The sequence below is a fragment of the Alosa sapidissima genome, chromosome 19, assembly GCF_018492685.1.
Source record: "Alosa sapidissima isolate fAloSap1 chromosome 19, fAloSap1.pri, whole genome shotgun sequence".
Classification (NCBI taxonomy): Eukaryota; Metazoa; Chordata; class Actinopteri; order Clupeiformes; family Clupeidae; genus Alosa; species Alosa sapidissima.
Window position 1 is genome coordinate 13066607 of NC_055975.1, and position 23553 is coordinate 13090159.

At 40.4% G+C, this 23553-nt stretch overlaps 5 protein-coding genes and 5 non-coding genes across 12 annotated transcripts; 9 read left to right on the forward strand and 1 right to left on the reverse strand.

Moving 5' to 3' along the window:
• Positions 1–49: 49 nt before the first annotated feature.
• On the reverse strand, positions 50–1813 carry LOC121693077 (dynein light chain Tctex-type 1-like). The gene is made up of 5 exons (XM_042072248.1): positions 1742–1813; positions 1593–1634; positions 716–839; positions 419–496; positions 50–246 (listed from the first exon to the last, which is right to left on the reverse strand). The coding sequence occupies exons 1-5, from the start codon at positions 1766–1768 to the stop codon at positions 176–178; spliced, it is 342 nt and encodes a 113-aa protein (XP_041928182.1). The 5' UTR covers positions 1769–1813; the 3' UTR covers positions 50–175.
• zmpste24 (zinc metallopeptidase, STE24 homolog) lies at positions 1560–7845 on the forward strand. Of its 2 annotated transcripts, none has more exons than XM_042072231.1 (10): positions 1560–1695; positions 3571–3717; positions 3885–3971; positions 4273–4389; positions 4596–4748; positions 5118–5259; positions 5464–5639; positions 5789–5893; positions 5984–6127; positions 6323–7845. In XM_042072231.1, the coding sequence occupies exons 2-10, from the start codon at positions 3577–3579 to the stop codon at positions 6545–6547; spliced, it is 1290 nt and encodes a 429-aa protein (XP_041928165.1). In that variant the 5' UTR covers positions 1560–1695; positions 3571–3576; the 3' UTR covers positions 6548–7845. The 2 variants fall into 2 exon arrangements, with proteins under 2 accessions (XP_041928165.1, XP_041928164.1); XM_042072230.1 differs by lacking the exon at positions 1560–1695 and adding an exon at positions 2855–3226.
• A 917-nt stretch (positions 7846–8762) lies between these two features.
• On the forward strand, positions 8763–10995 carry LOC121693076 (ATPase inhibitor B, mitochondrial-like). 2 transcript variants are annotated; one of them, XM_042072246.1, is made up of 3 exons: positions 8763–8868; positions 9793–9902; positions 10138–10995. In XM_042072246.1, exons 1-3 carry the CDS (start codon positions 8803–8805, stop codon positions 10271–10273), a joined length of 312 nt encoding a protein of 103 aa, XP_041928180.1. In that variant the 5' UTR covers positions 8763–8802; the 3' UTR covers positions 10274–10995. The 2 variants fall into 2 exon arrangements, with proteins under 2 accessions (XP_041928180.1, XP_041928179.1); XM_042072245.1 differs by lacking the exon at positions 8763–8868 and adding an exon at positions 9007–9334.
• A 2149-nt stretch (positions 10996–13144) lies between these two features.
• On the forward strand, positions 13145–14987 carry LOC121693078 (ATPase inhibitor B, mitochondrial-like). The gene is made up of 3 exons (XM_042072249.1): positions 13145–13401; positions 14317–14429; positions 14656–14987. The coding sequence occupies exons 1-3, from the start codon at positions 13333–13335 to the stop codon at positions 14789–14791; spliced, it is 318 nt and encodes a 105-aa protein (XP_041928183.1). The 5' UTR covers positions 13145–13332; the 3' UTR covers positions 14792–14987.
• A 5220-nt stretch (positions 14988–20207) lies between these two features.
• On the forward strand, positions 20208–23201 carry rpl13a (ribosomal protein L13a). The gene is made up of 7 exons (XM_042072242.1): positions 20208–20296; positions 21186–21258; positions 21594–21659; positions 22112–22213; positions 22456–22541; positions 22727–22786; positions 22953–23201. Exons 1-7 carry the CDS (start codon positions 20276–20278, stop codon positions 23160–23162), a joined length of 618 nt encoding a protein of 205 aa, XP_041928176.1. The 5' UTR covers positions 20208–20275; the 3' UTR covers positions 23163–23201.
• Positions 21022–21102, forward strand: LOC121693804. Its single transcript, XR_006025581.1, has one exon. It is a non-coding gene; the product is annotated as a small nucleolar RNA Z195/SNORD33/SNORD32 family (small nucleolar RNA).
• LOC121693806 lies at positions 21450–21525 on the forward strand. Its single transcript, XR_006025583.1, has one exon. It is a non-coding gene; the product is annotated as a small nucleolar RNA Z195/SNORD33/SNORD32 family (small nucleolar RNA).
• On the forward strand, positions 21761–21836 carry LOC121693805. Its single transcript, XR_006025582.1, has one exon. It is a non-coding gene; the product is annotated as a small nucleolar RNA Z195/SNORD33/SNORD32 family (small nucleolar RNA).
• On the forward strand, positions 22297–22368 carry LOC121693808. Its single transcript, XR_006025585.1, has one exon. It is a non-coding gene; the product is annotated as a small nucleolar RNA SNORD50 (small nucleolar RNA).
• On the forward strand, positions 22582–22664 carry LOC121693807. The gene has a single exon (XR_006025584.1). It is a non-coding gene; the product is annotated as a small nucleolar RNA SNORD34 (small nucleolar RNA).
• Positions 23202–23553: the final 352 nt, after the last annotated feature.

Genomic DNA, 23553 nt, shown 5'->3' on the forward strand with positions numbered 1-23553 from the left:
TTTTCCTAGAAAACAGTCGCCTTCTCTATATCTATCAAGACGTACAAAGTTTCGATTACAAAAGTGTTTTATTTTTAAAATAGACTTGGGTCAAAATATTTTGTCAGTAAGGATAAGGTGTTAACTTAACAGTAACGTCATCACTGTGTATGTTCACAGCCCAGATTGTTTCCATCTAAACAGCCAGCCCATAGACACTAACAATGCAGTACATGGTTTTGTTCTCCCATCTCACAGTACAGCTTCCTAGGGAACACGCGTGAAAAGAGAATTATGTTGTTGTTTACTAAATGAACACATTGTTACATTGCTTATTAACAAAATACAGATTTAAACCTTCACTGTGATTGTTGCAAGCTTTGTACTAATTCATGACTAAGGACAACATTTTAGGTACTTCAGCAGCAGGCCTACTTACCATCAGTGGAATTGTCCCAGAAACAAGAACTTGCTGTATGAAGACCAGCCCCGTTTTTCTGCAGTATGATGCATGTCACTATGCAAAGGGGACAATAGAGTTGTTTTGTAGGATATATCTGTTAACACAATCTATAAGAACTAAAACAATTTCCAAGTATGCATGCGTGTAGGCCTACCATTTTTGCCAGAACTAACTCAGAACAAACATTTATTTATTTTAAGTAAAGAGGCAATTTGTTGTGTATCTTATGGATCACTTTGTCTCCTGACCGCTAAAAGCAAAATGGTAACAAACCTATGTATTTGAAAGATTTCCCTAGTTTGGTGAGTTGACTCAGACTTGACTCCACCACACTGGAGGTCCACTGATTAACGCGACTTTGCTGGTAGGTACTGTTCCCCATGGTAGTCTCCACAACCTGATGTCAAATAAGCAAAGACATCAGTGCACACAGTGATTTTGGTCCTGTAAGGAATGGTGCATGCTTAGCACAAACATCTGGTTACTGTAGTCTGTAGCAAGATGCATCCAACAGAATCACTCAAAATTCAGCTGGGATTTAGCCCAATGGTTTAGAAATGTTTATCCTTGTATGTTGTCCATTAGCTAGTAGGCCTATCAATTTTTGGTCTGTAGTTTTTATAGATGGGAAGCCAGGCTGAATTTAATCCAGCCCATACAATTTTCATATTCTGAATAGAATCTTTTTGACATTCTACAAATGTGATACCAAAGATCCTTGATTCTGTTTTTTTTTTTTTTTTTCATTCATTCAACCTTTATTCTCGGAGGTTCATTCCTAGTCATTTTCAGTGAAACCGAGATTATAGCGTAGCCTAACAATGAAATAACAAGAGATATTAGTAGGCTAGGCCCTATAATAGTTATGGTAAATAAAACTAAATAAAATAACTAATAAGATAACATACATAACATTATAGAGGAGGAAGGGGAAAATAAAAATACATCAAATATTAATAATAAAATAACATTTACTACAATTTGACATAGGAAGGTTTGTGATTACACAGATCTGAATTGATTATAGGAAAGTAGAGTAGCCTGTTACATTGAAGATTATTCCAGGAAGTAGGGGCACTACAAAAGGCCGACCTTCCCAACAAATGGAACCTTGAGCATCAAACAGTCAACCCTCTCTGGTGATACCTACTTCTTTAACTACTGTAGTGATGTCATCCACCACAAAGCCGGTCTGAGGACACAAATGTAGAATACCATGTTTGATGAGCACAATACCACATTGATCTGCAGTGGTAAGATATGGGAGAAAATAGAAAACAAAGACTGCAAATAGCCTACCTCTTCGGTGGTTGTAGCGTCATCCATGGTTTGTAATGTTGTATGTAACTATAGAAACGACACACACACAAGTGTGATTATAACCGCAAAAACAGTCAGCATCAGTCGAGAGTCGAGATAGCATGTAGCAGTTGACCGTGTAAGGAGAGAAACTTCACGTTTTGCGACTCAAACATGGTCCATGGTTGCATAGCCTACAGTATAATAATAAGAAAAATGATGATGATGATGTAGCCTAGACTGAACCCTTCATGAATTAGCCTAATACATCTTAATGATATTAGGCTACAAACCACAATTGCACAAACATAGGCTGTCCATTACAAAATAGAATTGCAGTTATAGCCTAGGCTACTTCTTCCTTTTTTTATAGCAGGCCTACATTGCAGTTATATTTCAGTTTTTTTTAAGTAGGCATACAGTGCAGTAGCCTAGAGCCTACAATAATATTTAATGTCCAAAATATTGCATTAAAAGACAGTAAGCCTACTGTGCAATGTCCAAATATCGCATTATAAGAACTGCAAATAATTCCTCCAAAACTGCAGTTTTGACACTTGCTGTAGGCCTAGTACTGTTATTTTTGTAAGGGGTAATGTGATTTTACGTGGGCCTATTTAATTTTATTTGTTGGCAGGCTTTATGGTCAAATGCTGTGAAGTTATGGCTCAATCACTTACAAAAAAAAAAAAAAAACTGAAGCTTTGGGAGAATTCCTTGCTGTTATTTGCAGGAATGCAGTAGACTTTTTGGACATGCTGCAGAAATGAGACATAAACCTGCACTTGCACTGTTTTTTTTGTTGTTGTTGTTGTTTTGTAATTTTTGTCTGCTGTAATTTCCGTCGTTTCTTTTACAGTTATTTTTTATGACATTATAAAAATAATCATTTATGTTGCTCTGTTTTTGCTTTAAATGCTAGTGCTGTCAGACTTGTTACAGTAGGACAGTAATTGCATTTGATAGAGAAACGAACTAAATGTACTAAATAGCCTACTAAATCGTAGTTTATGTTAACTTATTTTTGCAGAATAATTTTGTTTACAAAAAGGACTAGGAACTGTCGATAGACGATGGTAGCTCGTACGTGTTTTGTAGGGGGTGACATTTTACAGCTGCACAAATGTGGATAGCTGTCTATGGTAGCAGGAAGTTCATGAGCATGAGTTGTCATTGTGGTTCTGTTACCTTATATCGCAACTCGTGAGCATATTGGTGAACTTAAAAACACAACCGTAAACTTTATCTTAATGAATCTAAACATATTGTCGGTTTGATAAAGAGCAGGAGTCACTTTTGCAGCGGGACGCTCAGCGAAACCTATTACCTTGATCAGACAGCAAGCTAGCACCCAGCTAGCTAGCTATGATCTCAACAATGCTGCAAACAATAATGGAGCTATCAGTAGAGAGTAAAATATTTTATGCCGTATTGTTGTTCTCATGGGCAGTCTATCTATGGGAGGCTTATCTTGCCTTCAGACAAGTAAGTGTAATTGCTGAGAGATGTCAAAATAGCTGCACGTTAGCCGATAGGTTTTTGTTACTCTAAGTTACTCTGCAACCTAACGTCACTTTTGATGGCTAAAGTTAACTTCTTGGGTAACTTAACCTTCATATTTTTTTCCCTCACACACGTTTGTGTCATGTCTGTCTAACTGAAGGGCACGGCATCTGATCAGTCCATGTGTTTTGTCTTTCCTCCTGCATAGTTTGCTACCCTGCAGGAGATGTCACCTAACATTGTGATTGATTAACGTTACGACGATTAAAGTGCATAAGGTATGGTCTTATATCCGTTTTAATCGTGCCTGTCTCTGCTCGCTGTAGCGGAGGATGTACCGGACAACAACGCACGTACCCCATGAGTTGGGGAAGATCATGGATGCAGAAACCTTTGAGAAGTCCCGTCTGTATCAACTGGATAAAAGCAATTTCGGTTTCTGGTCAGGGCTCTATTCAGAGGCTGAGGGTACGGTGAGTATACCAAAAGCTGGACTCCCTGGTGTTTCTGGTAGTTTGAATGCATCAGGAAAAGTTGTCAGGATGACTGTTTGTGGATCACTTTTTTAAATTATTATTAAGAATGATTACCATCACAGTTTGTTTCTCACCAGTACACCTTTGTGTGTGTGTGTGTGTAGATGATTCTTGTGCTTGGTGGAATTCCCTTCCTCTGGAATATTTCTGGATCTGTGATTGCACACTTTGGCCTGGGTGCAGAATATGAGGTAAGCCTTTGCCTGTCTTCTCAGCATTGATGCTTGCCTTAATCAGAAAGCCATATACCGGTAGTAATTTCTGCCTCAATAATATCTCAAAATGATTTTCAGGAATAATGTGTAAAACCTTCAAATTCTCTTCTGTTATCATTGCCTCTCATGTAGGTAATAATGACTGTAGTCATATTTAATATACTGTAAATGAGTGGTGGTTTGGTTTGTTCTATAAACCCATGTATTACTTTGCAGTTGCTTTTTTTATCATATTATAGACTATTTGTCTGATTACCTTATGTCACATTCTCTTCAGATTTCCCAGTCCTTGGTCTTCTTAATGCTAGCAACCCTTTTCAGTGCCTTCACAGGCCTTCCCTGGAGTCTCTACAATACTTTTGTTATTGAGGAGAAGCATGGCTTTAACCAGCAGGTTAGGAAGTGTTGTATTCTATTTATTACATTAAAAGGATATAATGTTAACAGTATATCTGTTTCTAAATGTCCCATTACGTTTCAAGTGAACCCACTGTGAATTATTTTTCTGTTTCTTTTCAATACCTGAATCTTATAATAAACTATTTTACTAATTTTGACAACATTTATGTCCTTAAAAATATTCACATCTCATTTCCCTAGACCGTTGGTTTCTTCTTGAAGGATGCCCTGAAGAAGTTTCTGGTGACCCAGTGTATCTTACTTCCAGTCACCTCGCTATTACTTCACATCATTAAGATGGGAGGGGATTACTTTTTCATCTATGCCTGGCTTTTCACCTTGGTTGTGTCTCTGGTCAGTTTTTTTAAAAAAGTCTTACATTTTGGTGTATAGAAAATGTTAGAATGAAGGCCTTGCCTCAGTTGGATTGGTCAAATTATCTATCTTCTGTTTTTTGGAATCATGACTTTCACTTATAGTTCATTTTTACTTGAATGAGTAGTCAATACTGAGCTACAGCATTGTTATGTTAGCATTGAAGCTAATTGCATTCTTTGGAATCTCAGTAAAGTTGTGAGCTACATATGTGTTTAGCTCAGCTGTTTGCTATTTAAAATAAGTGAATCTCATATAATTACCTCATTTTGTTCATCTTTGTTTCTTTTGTTTTTACTGTTGTCCTCATGCTTCCTTTATTGTTTCCCCCACCTATCCTGCATTCAGGTGCTGGTAACCATCTATGCTGACTACATTGCCCCCCTGTTTGATAAGTTTACTCCTCTCCCAGAGGGAGAACTGAAAGAGGAGATTGAAAGCATGGCCAAGTCCATCAGCTTCCCTCTGACTAAAGTTTATGTTGTAGAAGGTACAGTTATAAACTTCAGTGAAAGCCTTTATGATGAATATCAGCATATCTAAGTGTATGTTAATTAAAACATGTATTTCTTTGGCCTCTCTTAGTCTTTAAAGACATATATCTATGACTTACAAATTTCTATGACAAAAATCTATGACAAATACAAATTTCCTGGTTTTATATTTAAACTCTACTTTTTCTTTGCCCTTTCAGGCTCCAAGCGTTCCTCCCACAGCAACGCTTATTTCTATGGTTTCTTCAAAAATAAGCGCATTGTACTGTTCGATACACTTCTAGAGGATTACTCTCCCCTCAATCAAGGTGGTGAAGGAGACACTGATCAAGGAAAGGATAATTCTGTGCCAGAGGAGACCAATGCCAAACCAAAGGTTAGAGGTCAATTCTTATCTCCTATCAAATCTGGCTTACTATGGATTTTATTTTTTCAAGATTCATTAAGGACATTAACTTTTGGTCATATCAGTGGGTATTGTTGAACACCAGTTGATAACTGTCTTTTCTGTCTGTCTTAATCCAGAACAAGAAGCAAGGTTGTAGCAACTCTGAAGTTCTTGCAGTTCTTGGACATGAGCTTGGACACTGGAAGCTGGGTCACACTGTGAAGAATATACTCATTAGCCAGGTGGGTTTTGATGATGTGTTCAATAGTTACCATGTTCATAATAATTATACAATTTAAGATGTTTATTATCTTATATCTTTTTTTTTACAGATGAATTCCTTCCTATGCTTTTCTCTGTTTGCACTTCTGATTGGTCAGAAAGAGCTCTTCCTTGCCTTTGGTTTCCATGACAGCCAGCCCACCCTAATTGGTCTCATGATCATTTTCCAGTTCATATTCTCCCCGTATAATGAGGTAAACTGTGATGCAGTGAAATGTGGTCTTTCAACAATTGAAAGAATAAGACACAAGATTGTTATGTGCTCACTGTGGTATATAAATTGAGGGTGTACTAACATGCAAATACTGCTAGCTAAGATGCTATTGTGGGATTAGGAGCTTATTTCTGTTGTGTTTGTGATTCCTCCCTTGTGCGTGTCATCCGGTTAGCTCTTGTCGTTCTGCTTGACGGTGTTGAGCCGCCGGTTCGAGTTCCAGGCGGACGCCTTCGCCAAGGGGATGAACCGTGCCTCTGAGCTCTACTCGGCTCTCATCAAGCTCAACAAGGACAACCTGGGCTTCCCCGTGGCTGACTGGCTCTTCTCCATGTGGCACTACTCTCATCCTCCCCTGCTGGAGCGCCTCCGAGCCTTAGGGGGCCCCAAGCAGGATTGACGGCACCTGAAGGGAGGGAGGCGTCTGTCAGACACCCCCAAGGGCCTCCGTCGGCCCCTGTTGGCACTCTGACTACCTTTTTGTCACCTGTTCTCTCTCGCTCTCTCTTTCTCTCTCTCTCTCTCCCCCTCTCTTTCCTTACTCGTTATCCCTCAGTTTCACAATTCCTCTATCCCCCGTGGTTTTTGTGTTCATTTTATCATTTGCCCCCCCCCCCCTGCATTTGCATCACAGACCAGTGCACTAACCAGCCTACAGGGGGTTGGAGAGCTGATTAAAGAGCTGATCTCATCTATACGCTCTGCTTAGGCTGGCGTCACGGTGCTTCTGATGTTCTTCACAGACCTCAGGTTGCCCTTTGCAAGTATTCTTGATGACATGTATAATTATTTTACATACTTTTTTTTTTTTTTCATTTTACTCATGATGTTTTCATATAAAATATTTCCAGTTCATCCAGACATTCCTATTTCTTCTTTGCTGCAAGTTCTGTTCATGGTATAATAACCTGAAGTTCACATCTTGATCAGCTTATAAAAGAGTGGATGAAGATGTGAAATTGAGCTGTGGTGATTTGGAAACTAGTTACAAGAATTAAAGGGACAAAATGAGACCAAAAAGCATCATCTGTAGGACATGACAGTATGTATGATGACGTTCATAGGTTATGTCTACTAAGTCAATGAGAGGCATGGTCATCTCTGGTCATCTCTCCCAAGACCAGAACTGTAACCCTTTGCAGACAGTTAAGACTTCCTGTTTTTGTGCACCTAATGGTTTAACACGGCTCAAGCAGTGAAGGGATCACAATGAGCTTTTAAGTTTGGCAACAGCCAGTGATAAGGCGAAAGAAAAGGTTTGTTTTCAGTCATTTCAAGCATTATTTTTTAAGAAGATGTATTTGACGAGATCAAAAAGTGGCTGTAAATATTTCATTTGTGATTTAGAAACATTACTTTGAAGGACTGACTACAGAATCTGAACTATTTAACTATTTGAAAGTTCTGTTTAAACTGTGATTGTTTAGTTTCTTTGTTATTAAGAGTGCCTGGGTCTGTAAGATGTACAGTAGTGAGGATAAGGTTATAGATTACAGATGCTTGATCAGATATCCGGTTTGATGCAGAAGATGTTCTCTTCTGACACTGTATCGGAAAGAAGCAAGCACCACAGAAAGAAGCAAGCACCACTCTTTCAGGATTGGTTGGGTAGATGGGCTCTTGCCCACCGTAGCTTGCTGTGCTAAGTGTGATACTGACATGGTTTTCTTGTATTGGGAATAAACTACCCATGTGAAATCTGTTTCCACCGTGATTTATGTGTAGATTTCAGGCACTTCCCAGTACATAAGAACTTTTGAAATTGGTCAAATTGCACGTCTTACTCAAGTCTAAATTGATGTATTTGACTTCAGTTCCACTTAAAGTGGTTTCTCCAGGTTGAAGGGCAGGGATAAAGCAGCTTAAACTCACAACAGTCCAACGTATTATTTTTAGAGACTTTCAGCCATACATAGTCTTTGAGCCAGACCCCATAATTTTGGTCAGTACCGTTCAAGGGGAATAAGTCTCATAGTGATTTTTGACAAGGTATACCACCCTAGAATTAGAAAATATGTGATCGCATTGCATTTGGATAGTTTTATGTCCATTTTATGCCTATGTCTGGAGGGATAGGTGAATAGGTTATTTCAATAGATAATGGCTCATTTACACATTTATACATAATATTTCAGAAAGATTCCAATATAATTATTTTTTACATGATGTAAATAATCAGCTGTGGAAGTTTTGTAGGGATCATCAGTTCTTTAGCCTATTCTGTAATATATCCATAAACTGGGTGATAACACAAAAAGCTACTACCAATGCAATGCGATTACTTTTTTCTAACCATCGTGGTATTGCCAAAAATCATTATGAGACTTACTCCCCCCAGATGGTACCAACCAACCCTGGCTCAAAATATCAATAACCTTTATCAATAACCCGAAATCGTGGATTGTACCTATATGACTTGGTCAATATACCTAGAGTGGTGCAAGATCAGATGTGTTGCTATATCTCTTAAACCGCATACACATAGAAGGCGGCATGCGCTGCGCTCGGCCGGTTGCGCTTGGAGCTAATGACCCCAAATATTTGTGTTGTGCTTGCCGCCATGGCGCAAAATATGATTTACAGCGTGCCGTGTTCAACATTGTTGGCTCGGCGCAGAGACAGACCAGTTCTTGCGTGCGCAAGCCACTGAAATGAATGAGTTTCAGAGCGCAGCGGTGCTTTGGGATCTACCACGCTCTATACAATTCTACCAGAATAAAGGTTGAACCCTTCATTTTAATTGGCTTACCATTTTCTAGATTTATCATTTATATAAGCCAGAAGAACATGGAGCAAGTGTTGTCACTACTAGAGCGCGATGTCAAGTTGCGTGAACTGCTCCCTACGTAAGCGGGCTATTTTCCGGCTGTACCATTAGGCTATTGAAGTATTCGGTAGCCTAATTAATTGCTGGATCGTTTGGCAATGTAAACGTGGGCCTATAGAAAAGCTTAGACTGCATAATTAACTACGAGTGAAAAAATAGGCTAGTCTATATTTTCACGAAGCATTTCAGATAAGTTCGGTCTCCCCATGGAGTTTGTGGTGGGGGCCATGTAGCCTACGTCTATTTTAGCAAGGACATGCGTGCATGTTATTCAGTCAGTGGAACCGTACGATGGCGAGATTCTTACAAGCAAACTTTAGAAATGTGTTGGCTACGCAGTTAAGGTTGTCATCCGATAAGGTATGCAGGGCTCCAAATCGGCTATATAATGTAGGCCTAGTGTAAATTATTTTCTTTTCCCGATCGGTGTCATTTGACAAAGTCCAAAACATTATTTTAGTCAGTCTAGCCCAGCCTGTACTATCAAAAAGGATGTGTTGGAACAAGGACAACACAATGCAGATCTTAAGCGATTCACAATATCTGCATTTCGTTGTCTTTGTTTCGTTGTCTCACAATGACAAAGTTTAATCTAATCTAATCTAATCTAATCTAATCACACGGTCATCAAAAAGGGGTTTTATATGTTTAAAAGCATGCTGCACAATTCGCCTAGTTGTTTATGTTAAACAACAGGATTGTGGCATTCTTTCAGACAGCCTAATAATGTCCACAGCGAAGGTATAACACGTGTTCCTCTGCAATATAATCAAACCAACTTTGAGATGTGTCTGCGTATCTGTTTAAATCTGTCATAGTCGGGTGAACATGGAAAAGGTGTAGGTAAAGGTGGTGCGGGCGGAGGGTCTACTCGAGAGGCAGGTGCTTTTGGGAAGAAGAGAGCAACGGAGGAGGAGATGTACTTCAAGTGAGTGTTATGCACTTCGGCTGTTTGACATGTTAAAACCATCGTTCACCATAGGAACTGTTTTGGGAAGTGTTATTTGGGTGTTTTGTAGCAGTTTTGTGCCTTGTTGAAAGACAATATTAGCCTAGACTACTTTTAAAAGTCATGCTACCATTTGACCTCACTGGGTCATTCATTGGTATTTTCTATCTTTTCTAACTGACTTTTCTATGGAAACATCTAATAATACAACCAGACGTAAAGAGAAGGAGCAGTTGGGAGCTCTGAAGCAGCACCACCAGGAAGAGATAGACCACCACAATAAGGAAATTGAGCGGCTGCAGCAAGAGATCAAACGCCACGAAGGGAAAATCAAAGAACTTAAAGACTGAATGTGGCTTTACAGAAGTGCATAAAGCTTTGCACCTGTTTCAGACTTGGTGATCGTTTGTGTTGCATGATCTTTGCCCTAAGTTCTACTTATCTGATTGTTACTTCAGTAGGCTATGAGATTATCAAAACCTGTTTACCTAAATGTCAATGTCTGTATGTAGGGACTACTTTTCTGTAATTTAATAAAAATTAAAAAGAATGGTAAGCTACCCATATACATAATTTTGTAAACTCATCCTTGCCCTAACACTGACACAGAAACAGCCAAGTCTAGTTGAAACATGCACTTTAGAACACAGCGGGGCCAGTTCTAGCCTAGGCTACTTGGTGGGCTGGTAGAAATATTGGGTGGGCAACATAGCAAAGCGGTGAAATAGAATCAAAATTGACCTAAACACAAAAAAAACAGGTTGAGATGGGCCTTTAAGGCCTATGTGTTTCAGAGCTTGACAACAGTAATGATGAATTTACAGAATGCTTAAAAGTGTGCTTATAAAGCTTGGAGTAGTTTGGCCTCATGCAATTTGAAGCTTGGCGTGTATCATACAGTGACATTTTTGGACAACATCTGGTAAGTAGCCTATGCGGACTTTTGTTGGATTCTAGGCCTACTTGTTATTTTTCATTGCATTCAACCAAGGCTACACAGAGAACTGCAAAAATCTATACTCCAAATAAACAAGTTTGCAGTTATTTACAATTGCTTATACACAATTTCAAAGCTTGGTATATTATTTTTAAAATTACACAAATCTAACTAAGCTTTATTTGTATGTTTCACAGAATGCAACTCAAAGTGCTTTACTTGGAGCATTTAACACAATAATAAGAAAAAAAAGTTGTAACAATAAAAAGCAGTAAAACACCAGAGATTTAGAATTAAGTAAAAATGAGATTTCACAAGATGGTAAGGTGATAGATACAACAACTCCGTACAATTAATGTAGTTAAAATAGGAACACCCTGTAAGTAGCAGTAGAATGTGAAGAAATTTGGGAACACTGCACATTCAATTTCAAATCAAAACATGATCAAAATTGATCAAGTTTGTGTTATACCTTTAAAGTGAAGAAAAAGGAATGTTCGGCAGTTCAAAAAAATAGCAGTGTTTGCATTTTTCTTTACAAACTCATATGTACTGTATAAACTGAAAAATGTCTCAAGATTTTGCTTTACTTTGAATTACTGCACTAATATCTAGTTGCATTACCGTTATTTCTGAGAATTGCTTCACATCTGTGTTGCATGGAGTCGACCAACTACTGGCACCTGCGAACAGGTATTCCAGCCCAGGACGATTGAACTACATTCCACAATTCCTCTGCATTTCTGGGTTTTGCCACAGAAACAGCATTTTTGATGTCACCCCACAAGTTTTCTATTGAGGTCTGGGGATCAGGCTGGCCACTCCATAACGTCAATCTTGTTAGTCTGGAACCAAGACTTTGCTCGCTTACTGGTGTGTTTTGGGTCATTGTCTTGTTGAAACACCCATTTCAAAGGCATTTCCTCTTCAGCATAAGACTACATGACCTCTTCAAATGTTTTGATGTATTGAAACTGATCCAAACACCACAGTATGAGAAACATCCCCATAACATGAATTGTGCACCACCATGCTTTACTGTCTTCAGTACTGGCTTGAATTCAGTGCATAGGGGCCGCAGACAGTTTGTCCAACGACCCACATGCACCGAATTCAAGCCACAGTACACCGAAGATATATAAAGCATGGTGGTGCACAATTCATGTTATGGGGATGTTTCTCATACTGTGGTGTTGGACCTATTTATCGCACGGCTGGAATACCTGTTCAGTAGTTGGTCAACTCCATGCAACACAGATGTGAAGCAAACACTGCTATTTTTTGCAGCCTTTTTCTTCACTTTCTGTTAAGGTATAACACAAACTTGATCAATTTTGGGCATGTTTTTTTTTTAATTGAATGTGTAGTGTTCCCAATTGATATATGGAATTAACAGCTATTCTAAGGATTTTGAGCTTTATTAAATTTGACTGCTATTATTCTGTACATAGCTGTACCTGTCTGAGCAAGGCCCTTTGTCTCAGATTACTCAGTTGACTGGGAGGGCAGATCTAGGAAGACTGTTGGTTGTTTCAAATCTTTTCTATTTGAGAATGTTATAGCTTACCGTGCTCTTGGCCACTTATGCTGCAGACATTTTCTGGTATCCTTCCCAAGATCTGTGTCTTCACACAACCCTGTTCCGCAGGTCTACGGACAATTCTCTCTACCTCGTGGCTTGGTTTTTACTCTGATGTACCATCAACTGTGAGACCTTATATAGACAGATATGTACTCTTAATAATGTGCAAAAAATTCACTTAGGCACAGGTGGACTCCGATGAAGTTGTAGGAGCATCTCAAGGACCATAGAAGTTTAGGATGCACCAGAACTCGATTGCAAGCGAATGGTCTGAATACTTAAATACTAGATATTTCAATCTTTCAATCTATAATTTTACAAAGCACTCCAAACACCTGTCTTTTTTGTGGAGTAGGCCTATGAGCATTGTGTAGATTGATGATGAAAAAAAATAATTGCATCCATTTTAAGATGAGTCTAAAATATAACAAATTGTGGACTTGAAAGGGTCTAAAAACTTTCCGTTTGCTCTGTAGCTACGAGCTGCCTGAACCTGTGCCTCACCTCCCATGCATAAATGCTTAGGATGGAGACGGAAAGTAGGCTATGTTTTCTCCTCTGATGCAGCCAGTGTTGTGACTGCTGCGTACAGAACAGACGCTATGTCAAGTGGCGTGAACTGCCCCCTACGTAAGCGGTGATGCTTTCCGGCTGTACCATTATTGAAGTAAATTAGTAATTAATTGCTGGATCGTTCGTCAATAGTTGTCAATGTGGGCCTATAGAATATCTTAGGCTGCATAATAACTACGAGTAAAAAACATACACCATCTATCTCTTCACGAAGCATTTTGCAGTCTGTCAGTTGATCTCCCTCTGAGGTGGTGGGGGCCGTGTATCTATTTGTGCACGCGTGCTGCGTGCATGTTTTCCTAGTCACTAATCGTTCGATGGCGAGATTCTTACAAGCAAACTTTAGAAATGTGTTGGCCACTCAGTTAAGGATGTCATCCGACCAGGTAGGCAGATGCTGTGCTTGAAATCGTTTATGTGTAATGTAAATTATACCCCCCCTTCCTGATCGGTGTCATTTGAGCAAAGTCCAAACCACATCTTCATTAACAGATAAGGAATTGGTCTAACTGCTAGCATAGCCTTGCATTATTAAGATTTATTCACAATAGCCTACCTCAACACGGTCATCAGAAAGTGTTTTCAGGTGTTACCCTCCTGTTGTGTTGAAAAGTATTAACTCATTCTGACTACCTTGAGGCTTCTTGCCTTTGTTAAAACAAGGCATCTGAACACACAAAACACATTTTGATAATTTTTATAACAATTTGAGTGTTTTATTTAATTTTAGAATTTCCGGTCACAAATGACCGGCCATTAGAAATGAATGGGTGGGAAAATGGTCAGTGTATAAAATTGAGTCCAGGCACATAGGCTAGCCCTACGTATTGATCAGGGACTGTAATATGTGCTTCTGTAGATTAAAACACACCCTCACTCCCCCTCTTTGCTAGCCCCCACTGGAACCTTTCCCCAATAGTATCTTCCCCTTTCTGACTGACATGAGCTCAGGTCAGTGAGGCCTGCAGGGCATAAATAGCAAATCGAAGTTTAAAACTGGTTATATCCAATAGAACACAAGTTGATACAAAGGTCTATCACAACATTAGATGATAATATGTGTGTTATGGATTTATAACAAGATAGAATGCAGCAACACAAAACTAGTAAACATAAAACGAACACAACAGAAGGGTTAAAAGCATGCTCCACATAATTCACCCACAAATTGCTTATTTTGATCAACAGAATTGTGGCATTCTTTCAGACACACTCTAATCATGGCCACAGGGAAGATTTAACACGTGTTCCTCTGTAATAATACAGTAGTCAACTTTGAGGTGTCTGTTTTCTGTCATTAGTTGGGTGAACTTGGCAAAGGTGCAGGAAAAGGTGGTGGGGGCGGAGGGTCCATTCGAGAGGCAGGGGGTGCTTTTGGAAAGAAGCAAGCAACGGAGGAGGAGATGTACTTCAAGTGAGTGTTTCTTATTATGCACAGTTTGACATGTTAAAACTGTTTTCACCATGTGAATGTGTTGGGAAGTGATATTTGGGTGGCAGGCCTTGTTGAAGACGGTCTCAAAATTAGTTTGTAGCCGAGTAGCTACTTTTAAAGGGATGGTTACCATGCATTTGCCCTCTAATAATTTTCTATGTTTTCTAACTGACTTTTCTATGGAAACATCTAATAATACAACCAGACGTAAAGAGAAGGAGCAGTTGGGAGCTCTGAAGCAGCACCACCAGGGAGAGATAGACCACCACAAGAAGGAGATCGAGCGGCTGCAGCAAGAGATCAAACGCCACGAAGGGAAAATCAAAGAACTAAAAGACTAAATGTGGCTTCACAGAAGTGCTTAAAGCTTTGTACCTGTTTCAGACTCGGTGATCGTTTGTGTTGCATGATCGTTGCCCTTCAGGTCTACTTATCTGAGTTAAATATGAGGTTATTAAAATTAGTGTTGACCTAAATGTTGATTTGTCTGTAGGACTATGATTTCTGTACTTTAATAAAAATGAAAAAGAATGGGAAGGCCTGCATCATGTTGTATCCTTGCTCTTGCACTAACACAGTGATGGCCAATTTATGTCAAGTCAAGTTGAAGAATGGGCTATTTTTTGTGCATATGCCATCAAGTCACACAACTCCAGTGTAAAATGTTGCATATTTTTCATAAATCCATCAAGTTTCAAAGAGCTGTCTTGTATTTTTCACCCATTATAGATCATGTAAATCCATGAAGATGACCACGATATTGACGGAAAAAATACTTTATTGATCCCCAAGGAGAAATTGCAGCAGTCTGAGTAATATACAGTATACAGGTATCCCCTGTGGTGCCCCCGTGCTGATGCACTCAGACATGCGATCCTCCTGCACAAACTGTCTGTCAGGCAATCCAGGATGTTAAGGTGTTGGCATATTTTTGAGCTTTGGTGGCAGTAGCCTATCTTGATTATTATAAGTCGTCTCTAAAGGAATGGGGTTCAGTTGTGGCAAGTAGTAGAGCCCGACTGATTAATCGGTGTGCTGATATTAGCTATTTGCCAATCAGTATCAGCGTTTATAAAAGTAAGTAATAGTAAGGTGTCTTGTGTAATCCCACTGGACTTTCTTTTATTTATTTATTTTTTTGCATATTTTGCTAGTATAGAGTCTAAGGAACAAGATTTTGTTTTGTCTTCAAATTTTCAAGATTCATTTTCACACTTAGATGACATCATTTATATAATGCATAATTAAGACTGGGACTACTAGCACATGGGGGTCAAATGTGTGAAAATGCTGATTGGGTATTTTGCCTAGGGTATTTTAAGTTTTGGGTGCTGATTCTAAATATCATATTTACATAGCTGATTTTCTAGTTTTAAACCTGCTAGCATTTGTTGCCTAAAACTGGCCTCCATAGGCAACATAGAACGGGTGAATAGGGTAAGAAATTTAACTCCTTGATATTCTTATGAAACTTCACTAGTTGATTATTTATGTTGCGACAATATTTTTTTGCATTACAAGTTTTCTGAAAATACATGTTTATGAATGTAATTTAACAATATCTCATTAATTATGCACTAATTTGCATACATTGCAAGTTTTAAATTTCAATTTAATTTCACTTAAAGAGCTCCAAAACATTACACATGTCTCATGCCGCTTTACAGAGTGTTAAACATACAGAGAGGGCCCATTAGTAACAGGGGCGAGGAAAAACTCCATATAATTGGAGATACATATAGGAAGAAACCTCGAGCAGATCCACCACTCAAGGGCCTGACCCATCTGCCAAGGGTCAGTTACAGAGCAGTAAGATACATGATAAATGAATTGGTTAGTTAGGTGAAGAGAATAGAACATGGTGTTTAAAGCCACCTGAGGTATATGTTACAAAGAGGTAGGATGGTTACATATCCAGTATGATAGTGCATGAATCCTATTTAGTGTCAGAAAGTTCAAATAGTCCAGTGTAGGGAATGAATTGTCCATGGGGATTAGGAGTTGTCATTGGGGCAAGTAGTGGGTCGCTAGGCTCTGCGGGCCAGGAATCCGTGCAAGGGGACAGCAACTACAGGCGATGATAGGGCAGTCGGATGGGACTTCAGGTGAGATGAGGGCCAAACACAAGGATGGCTGATGACTGGTAATGGTTTACTTCACAAGTGAAGTAAGGGGGAAGAAAGAGAGATATAGAGTGGGTTATTAATATAAGTATATATATATGGTACTATATAGTGTTATACTATAGAGAGAGGGAGAGTTGAGAGAGAGAGGGAGAGAAGAGGGAGTTGAACAGCAAGACAGAGAGAAGAGGTAGGAGGGAGAGTTGAGAGAGAGAGATGAGGGGTTGTACGGCGTGACAAATGAAAAGTTACGCTATGCAGCATAACTAAGGCATGGTGAAGGGTAGTCAGTACCATCGCAGGTATGGTCAGTGACCACCATCGCACACATGACTGGGGTGCCAGTCACACAAGGACACAGCAGGGTGGTCCATTCCAAAAAAAACCTGAGGTGGTTGAAGTTCCACACTGCACCATACCTAACTATGAGAAGCACTAAAGAGTTACAGACATCTGAACATTGGATGTTAACATTGGATGTAGTCAGGTTCAGGTTTGCTTTCAGAACTTTTTCTGGATTCAGAACCTTAAAATAAAGGCTTGTTGAAGTGCCAGTCCTCAGTTATGCTGATTTCAGTCATCCCTTTATCTTAGAGACGGATGCAAGCCATACAGGATTGGGGGCAGTTCTGTCACAGGAGAAGGATGGGTTATGGCGACCAATAGCCTTTGCTAGCCAGGGCTTGCGGCCAAATGAGAGGAACAAATTATAGTGCCATGAAACTCAAACTCCTTGCAGTCAAGTGGGCAATCACAGAAAAAAAATCACGACTATCTCCTGGGCAACAAATTCACCATACACTGACAACAATCCCCTCCAAAACCTGCAGTCAGCGAAACTGGGCGCTGGAACAGCGCTGGGTTTCTCAGCTTGCCCTCTTTGATTGCAACATCAAATATAATCCTGGGACAGCTGATCGCAATGCTGATGCCCTTTCTAGGCTTCCCACAAGCTGCACTAACACTTTGCAATCTGTGTCACACGGCCTGGACGTCCTCCTGCCGATAGCCATAGCCAACATGCAAGCCTCGAGTGCACCTATCCAAGACTCTTGGGTGGGAGAATCTTGTAAGGTGGACACCATCCCTGGTCGAACCAAAAGAGACCTGAAAGTCCTGCAAGGGACTGATCCCTGTATTTCCAGATTTCTGTGGTTTTGGCGACAGGGACGACCACCTACCCATAAAGAGGAGGAGTGAATCAAGGGAAGTCCAGCAGTTGATAAAGCAGTGGCCCCGGATACAGGAAGTGGATGGGACCTTGGACCGAGTGATCCAGGCTCCTCCTTCCAGGGATCCGGTGCTGTAAGCTTTTACTGCCCAAGGTGTTGCGAGTCGAAGTGCTCACTAGCCTACACAACAACCATGGCCATCAGATCTGATACGCCAAAGGTGCTACTGGCCCCAGATATGGCATGAGGTGCAAAAGTGGTGTACTGAGTGTGAGCGCTGTGTGGTTGCTAAAGGAAGACAACAAGCCTGAACCTTCATGGGAAATCTTTTAGCCACTAAGCCTTTGCAGATAATCGCCATTGACTTTACTCTCTTGGCATAACAAAAAGTAGAACCACTGCTTATCATCCAGAGGGGAACAGTCAATGGGAACGTTTCAACAGGACACTTCATGACTTGCTCAGGACCTTACCCCCTGAAAAGAAGCGTAAATGGCCCCAGTTGCTCCCTCAGCTCCTGTTCGCCTATAATACCACAGTGCACCAGTCCACACAGCACTCCCCATACGAGCTGAGAAGCCACAGTTAGTCGACCACCTACTTGGAAATACTGAAGGTAACCATGGGGACAGTCCACCGACTGATTGGGTGGTGTAACATCAAGAGTAACTGACTTCTGTCTATGCTAGTGCTAGGAGACACTTAGAAGAGGCTGCAACATATCGTAGGCATGGTGGTCCTGACACCGTGCCCATATTACCACTTAGCACTATGGGGGTATCGGGAGGGAGCCAGGCCTCGGTAACCCTGCAGTTGGAGACCCGTTGAGGGTAGCCATAGTCCACACCAGGACTAGTGCTTAGCATCACAGTGACCAGGATGGTGTCAACTCTAGCCATGACCAGCTGTCCCAGGCTCATTTGAAGGGCATACCTCCAGGTAACCCTGAAGTTGGAGACCAGCTGGGGGTAGCCGCAGCCGTGGCCTACCGGTTAGTGCTTCGGACTTGTAACTGGAGGGTTGCCGGTTCGAACCCCAATTCGAACGGCTAAAGAACCCTTGAGCAAGGCACCTAACCCCTCACTGCTCCCCGAGTGCCGCTGTTGTAGCAGGCAGCTCAGGGACTAGTGTGCTTCACCTCACTGTGTGTTCACTGTGTGCTGAGTGTGTTTCACTAATTCATGGATTGGGATAAATGCAGAGACCAAATTTCCCTCACGCGATCAAAAGAGTATACTATACTTATACTAGCCATATAGCTCACATCAGGACTAGCACTGAGCCTCCCAGGGGCCAAGATGGTGTTAACTTTAGCCATGACCAACTGTCCCAGGCTCTTTTGGAGGAACTTTGGAAGAACCAGAGCTGGAAGCATCAAGAAAAGCTAAGATTAAGAAGTTGTTTTTGACATAGGCAACTAGGGAGGTGTTTTTACACTTTTCAGACACTCAAAGTTTGAAAACTATGGATATTGTTTTAGAACCAACAACTTTTCTACATTAACCGGGGGTTTTGTGTGCAAAAAGTGGAATTGTCAAAATTAGAAGAAAATAATGGAAATCACTTTTCTGACTAGATATAATCGCTTATTTTAAAATATACAGATAAAACACTATGGATCGTGAAAATTTGAAGACAAAAACTCTTGTTCCTTAGACTCTACTAGCAAAATATGCACACACACACAAACAAAAAAACAAACAATTTTCACATGAAAATCCAGCGGGAGCCTATTTTCCCAAACACAACGTACTATAAAGGAAATCCAAATCTTCATTTTGCCCAATTTGTTCTCACTTTTAGACACAACTTGTCCTCCTTTTTAAAGTTTGTGGACCCTATTTCTGCTACTGTATAGCACCCGTGTAGCCTCCACTTCCCTTTTTAAACACAAATTATGACTAAAACTGGTCTTTTCATTGTATTTCAGCACAGAACTGCTCATTTGAAGTGGACAAAATAGATGCCTTCTATTCTCTAGCTGTGTCGTAGTTGCAGCACGCTTCGAGCCATAGAGCCTACCTGAGACATGGACATGGCAGCCTACTGTAGCTGCTCCTGTTAACATGGGTGCCAAAATGAAAATCAAAAAGCAACGGACCTCTTTCTGCAGACGCAATGCAGGCAATGTGTTCAAGCCTTAAGTAATATGAGGGTATGGATGTTATCTTAAATTTTGCAATGTTCCTATCCAATTAAAGAAAGAATCGAACTGTTTAACAGTGTGTAAAAAAAAAAACACCAAGAATATCATCATTTGCATTTGTACTTTGAAAGTTATTGTGGCAATGTTTACCCCACAAAGACCTGATGATATTATTCATAATAATTAATCATTTGGATTTTGAGTAGTAGTTTGCTAGGTCTCTCAGTTGTGATCATGGTCACTGGATGGCAGTGGTGGCAGTAGAGATCAGCTCAGCACAGTTCTTCAACGAGGAAAAAGTCGTCACTTCCCGTACAGCTGAGACTCCTCCCTCGCCCCTGCCTTTTTCACTGGGCCAACCCGTCTGTCTTTCTTTTCGACATCATGGCGGACCGGTTCAATAAGGTGTGTTGAACTCGTGAAATGTAAACGCTTAAATGTATTATTACATGTATCTTGACTATTTATCCGCAGAGCTAAATCTGTTACCCACCATATTTTATGGTTTATGAATGTGTTCCAAAAATATAACTTAAGGAATGTAGGTCATTTTATTGAAATCATGACATGCTCCCCAGCCCACGTTTATGTTACTGAGAACATACAGTTCAGAAGCTAATGTTGGCGTTATTCCTGAACCAATCACCTGCCTTACTAACTTTTAATGTCGACGAGGGTTGGTTGTGTATTCTGGATTTGGATGCATTTTGTCGTTTTAATGATTCTTCATAAGGCTGGATGTAGGAGTATAAGAGATTAGCGTTACACTTTGCTTGTCTATCTAGCCTACTAACGCTAACGTTACTTAGCTGCCAAGTTACGCTATCGCCTAGGGTAGTTAACCACGCATGGTACGTGAGTAAATCTGACCTTGTCCTCGTTAAATACCCAATATTAAGACCCATTCCCCTATTCGAGGTTAAGCGTAAATTACCGTTAGTCTTAATTCTGTAAATATTATTCTGTGGCATAATTGTGTGTGTGTGTGTGTGGCCTTGAGTACAGCGGATAGCCCTGCGCAGTTAGCAGTAGCCTAAGTTGACGCTAACTCGAGTGACCCAACTTTAGCAGTTATCTCGGTTAAAGCGAGGAAGTAAATTCTGAATTTACCAGTGTTGACCTCTGCTTGTTTTGTCAATGATGAATTTCTCACTTGAGTATTCGAGTTTAACGACCATGAGAGTACAACATGCACTCCCATCTGAGACATCAAGCACAATGATTAACGTTAGTTTAACAAGTGTGTTGGCTGTTAACGTCCATTGAGTCTTCCCTTATTTGTCTATTTCCTTAGGTTCTGCTTATCGATGGCAGGGGCCATCTCCTTGGGCGACTTGCTGCCATCGTGGCGAAGCAGGTCTTGATGGGTGAGTACAAATGTGTTAAAAGTAATGAAACGCGCATGCCACTTAATGTGTTCAATGGCTTGTTGCTCTTGGTTTAGTTGATGACCAACTATCCTAATGTATTACAGCATTGCCTGGACTTGAGAGTTGACATCTATTTAAGCAATCAATAGAAAATGTGCCATAGTGCAGAACTTGTATTCATGGATACTGCTGTCAGTGATGCCTTTACCCATCTTGTTTGAGTTAACTATGATAAGACTCACATGCACTACCATCTGAGACAGTAGTATTCCTTAGGCAAAATGTGGACCACATACTGAGCATGTTCATCAAGGTGTTTATTTTGCTTACAGGCCACAAAGTGGTGATTGTGAGATGCGAGGGAATCAACATCTCCGGAAACTTTTACCGCAACAAATGTAAGTAGAATGTTCTTAATCCTATTTATGGATAACTATTTGTTCTATATTAGCCCTCAGTGGGCAAATGCTACAGTGCAAAACTTCTATTCTTGGATACTGCTGTCAGTGATGCCTTTACCCATCTTGTTTGAGATTACCATGATAAGACTCACATGCACTACCATCTGAGACAGCAGTGTTCTTTCTTGGTTTCTTGTTAGTGGAATGAGTTGCCTAGTGTTCTGTGTAGTTTTTTTTTAGTAAGTGTTAAGACTATTCTATTCCCCATGCACTTCGTTATGTTTTTTTTTTGTTACCATTATGTGTAATGTGGGCTTTTTCAACTTTCAGTTGAAACTATTTAATTAATCTAGTGTTAATATAATGCAAGTAAATTTGGACAAAAGCGTCTGCCAAATATCATGACCAAAAAGGTACAGCAAATGTTGATGGTGTTTTTGTTTTAACAGTGAAGTACTTGGCCTTCCTGCGCAAGAGGATGAACACCAACCCCTCTAGGGGACCATACCACTTCAGAGCTCCAAGCAGGATCTTCTGGAGGACTGTCAGAGGTGATGTTCTGTGCGTCTTACTGGGAGAGGGGATGAGGAAACCAACCTACAGCTCTACTTAATTAAAGCACGTGGCCTTCACCATGCTATGATGTACCTTTATCCCGAACCTGACTGTTCTGATGAGACATCCTTACGGATCTGACTACTGAGCTTGGCTGGAGTGTTGGTCTTTTCATAGATGTGATGGTTGGTCACTTGCCTAATGCACACTTAATTTGACCTGTCCACTTGATTGACAGGTATGCTTCCTCACAAGACCAAGAGGGGACAGGCTGCTCTTGACAGGCTAAAGGTGTTTGACGGGATTCCCCCTCCTTATGACAAGGCAAGTTACTATGTTGTTCATGTGTTGAATTGATCATGAGGTCTGTCAATGATGTTCTTCCTTACTAACCCTAACCTACCTTGTTTGAGAACATATGAGAACTTACAAGTATCTGAGACAAACACAAATTATTCCTTTGTATTGAAGGCATTCATGGGGTACTAACAGTTCATTTATGTCAACAGAGGCAGCGTATGGTGGTCCCAGCCGCTCTGAAAATTGTGCGCCTGAAGCCTACACGTAAGGTAAGTCGTGTAGCATGCTTGGTAATGTGCTGGCTCATAAAGGAAGATGGAATTGTCTTTTGTGCTGTAATTAACAGGATTAATGGTCTTGTTGGTATTGCATGTAACTTTTATTGTACATTAAATAGGTGGCATTACAAATCTGTTTCGTTTTGGTTCATTGCAGTTTGCTCTTCTTGGACGCCTGGCGCATGAGGTTGGCTGGAAGTACCAGGCCATCACTAGCACGCTGGAGGAGAAGAGGAAAGCCAAGGCCAAGCTTCACTATGCTAAAAAGAAGACTCTGGTCAAGCTGACCAAGCAGGCAGAGAAGAACGTCGAGAGCAGGATTGCTCAGTACACAGATGTTCTGAAACAGTATGGTGTCCTTGTGTGAGGGAGTTCGACGGACAACAATAAATGTTTATTAAAATAACTGTGCTGACTAGTATTTTGTCAAGCCACACATTTTTTTTGTTTTTAGTCAGTACTGTAAATATAGACTGTTGTAAGTGAGGTGGTTGTGTATTGGGTCAAAAACTTAGTTTATGCACTTTCACTTGTAAAAGCTCTTTGCCATTAAATGTGCTTGCGCTTACTGTGATGAATACCTATGCATCCTAAAATGGCAAGACTGGATTGTCGCATGAGGTCTTTAACGCATTCTCTGATATTAAGAGTATGAGGTGTATGAAAAGATGCAGAGTGTGCACAGCAATTACAATGTGGTCTAAGAAAATTGACTACTTGCTCACATTTTAATGCTTCAAAGTTTGGAGTCCTTGCTT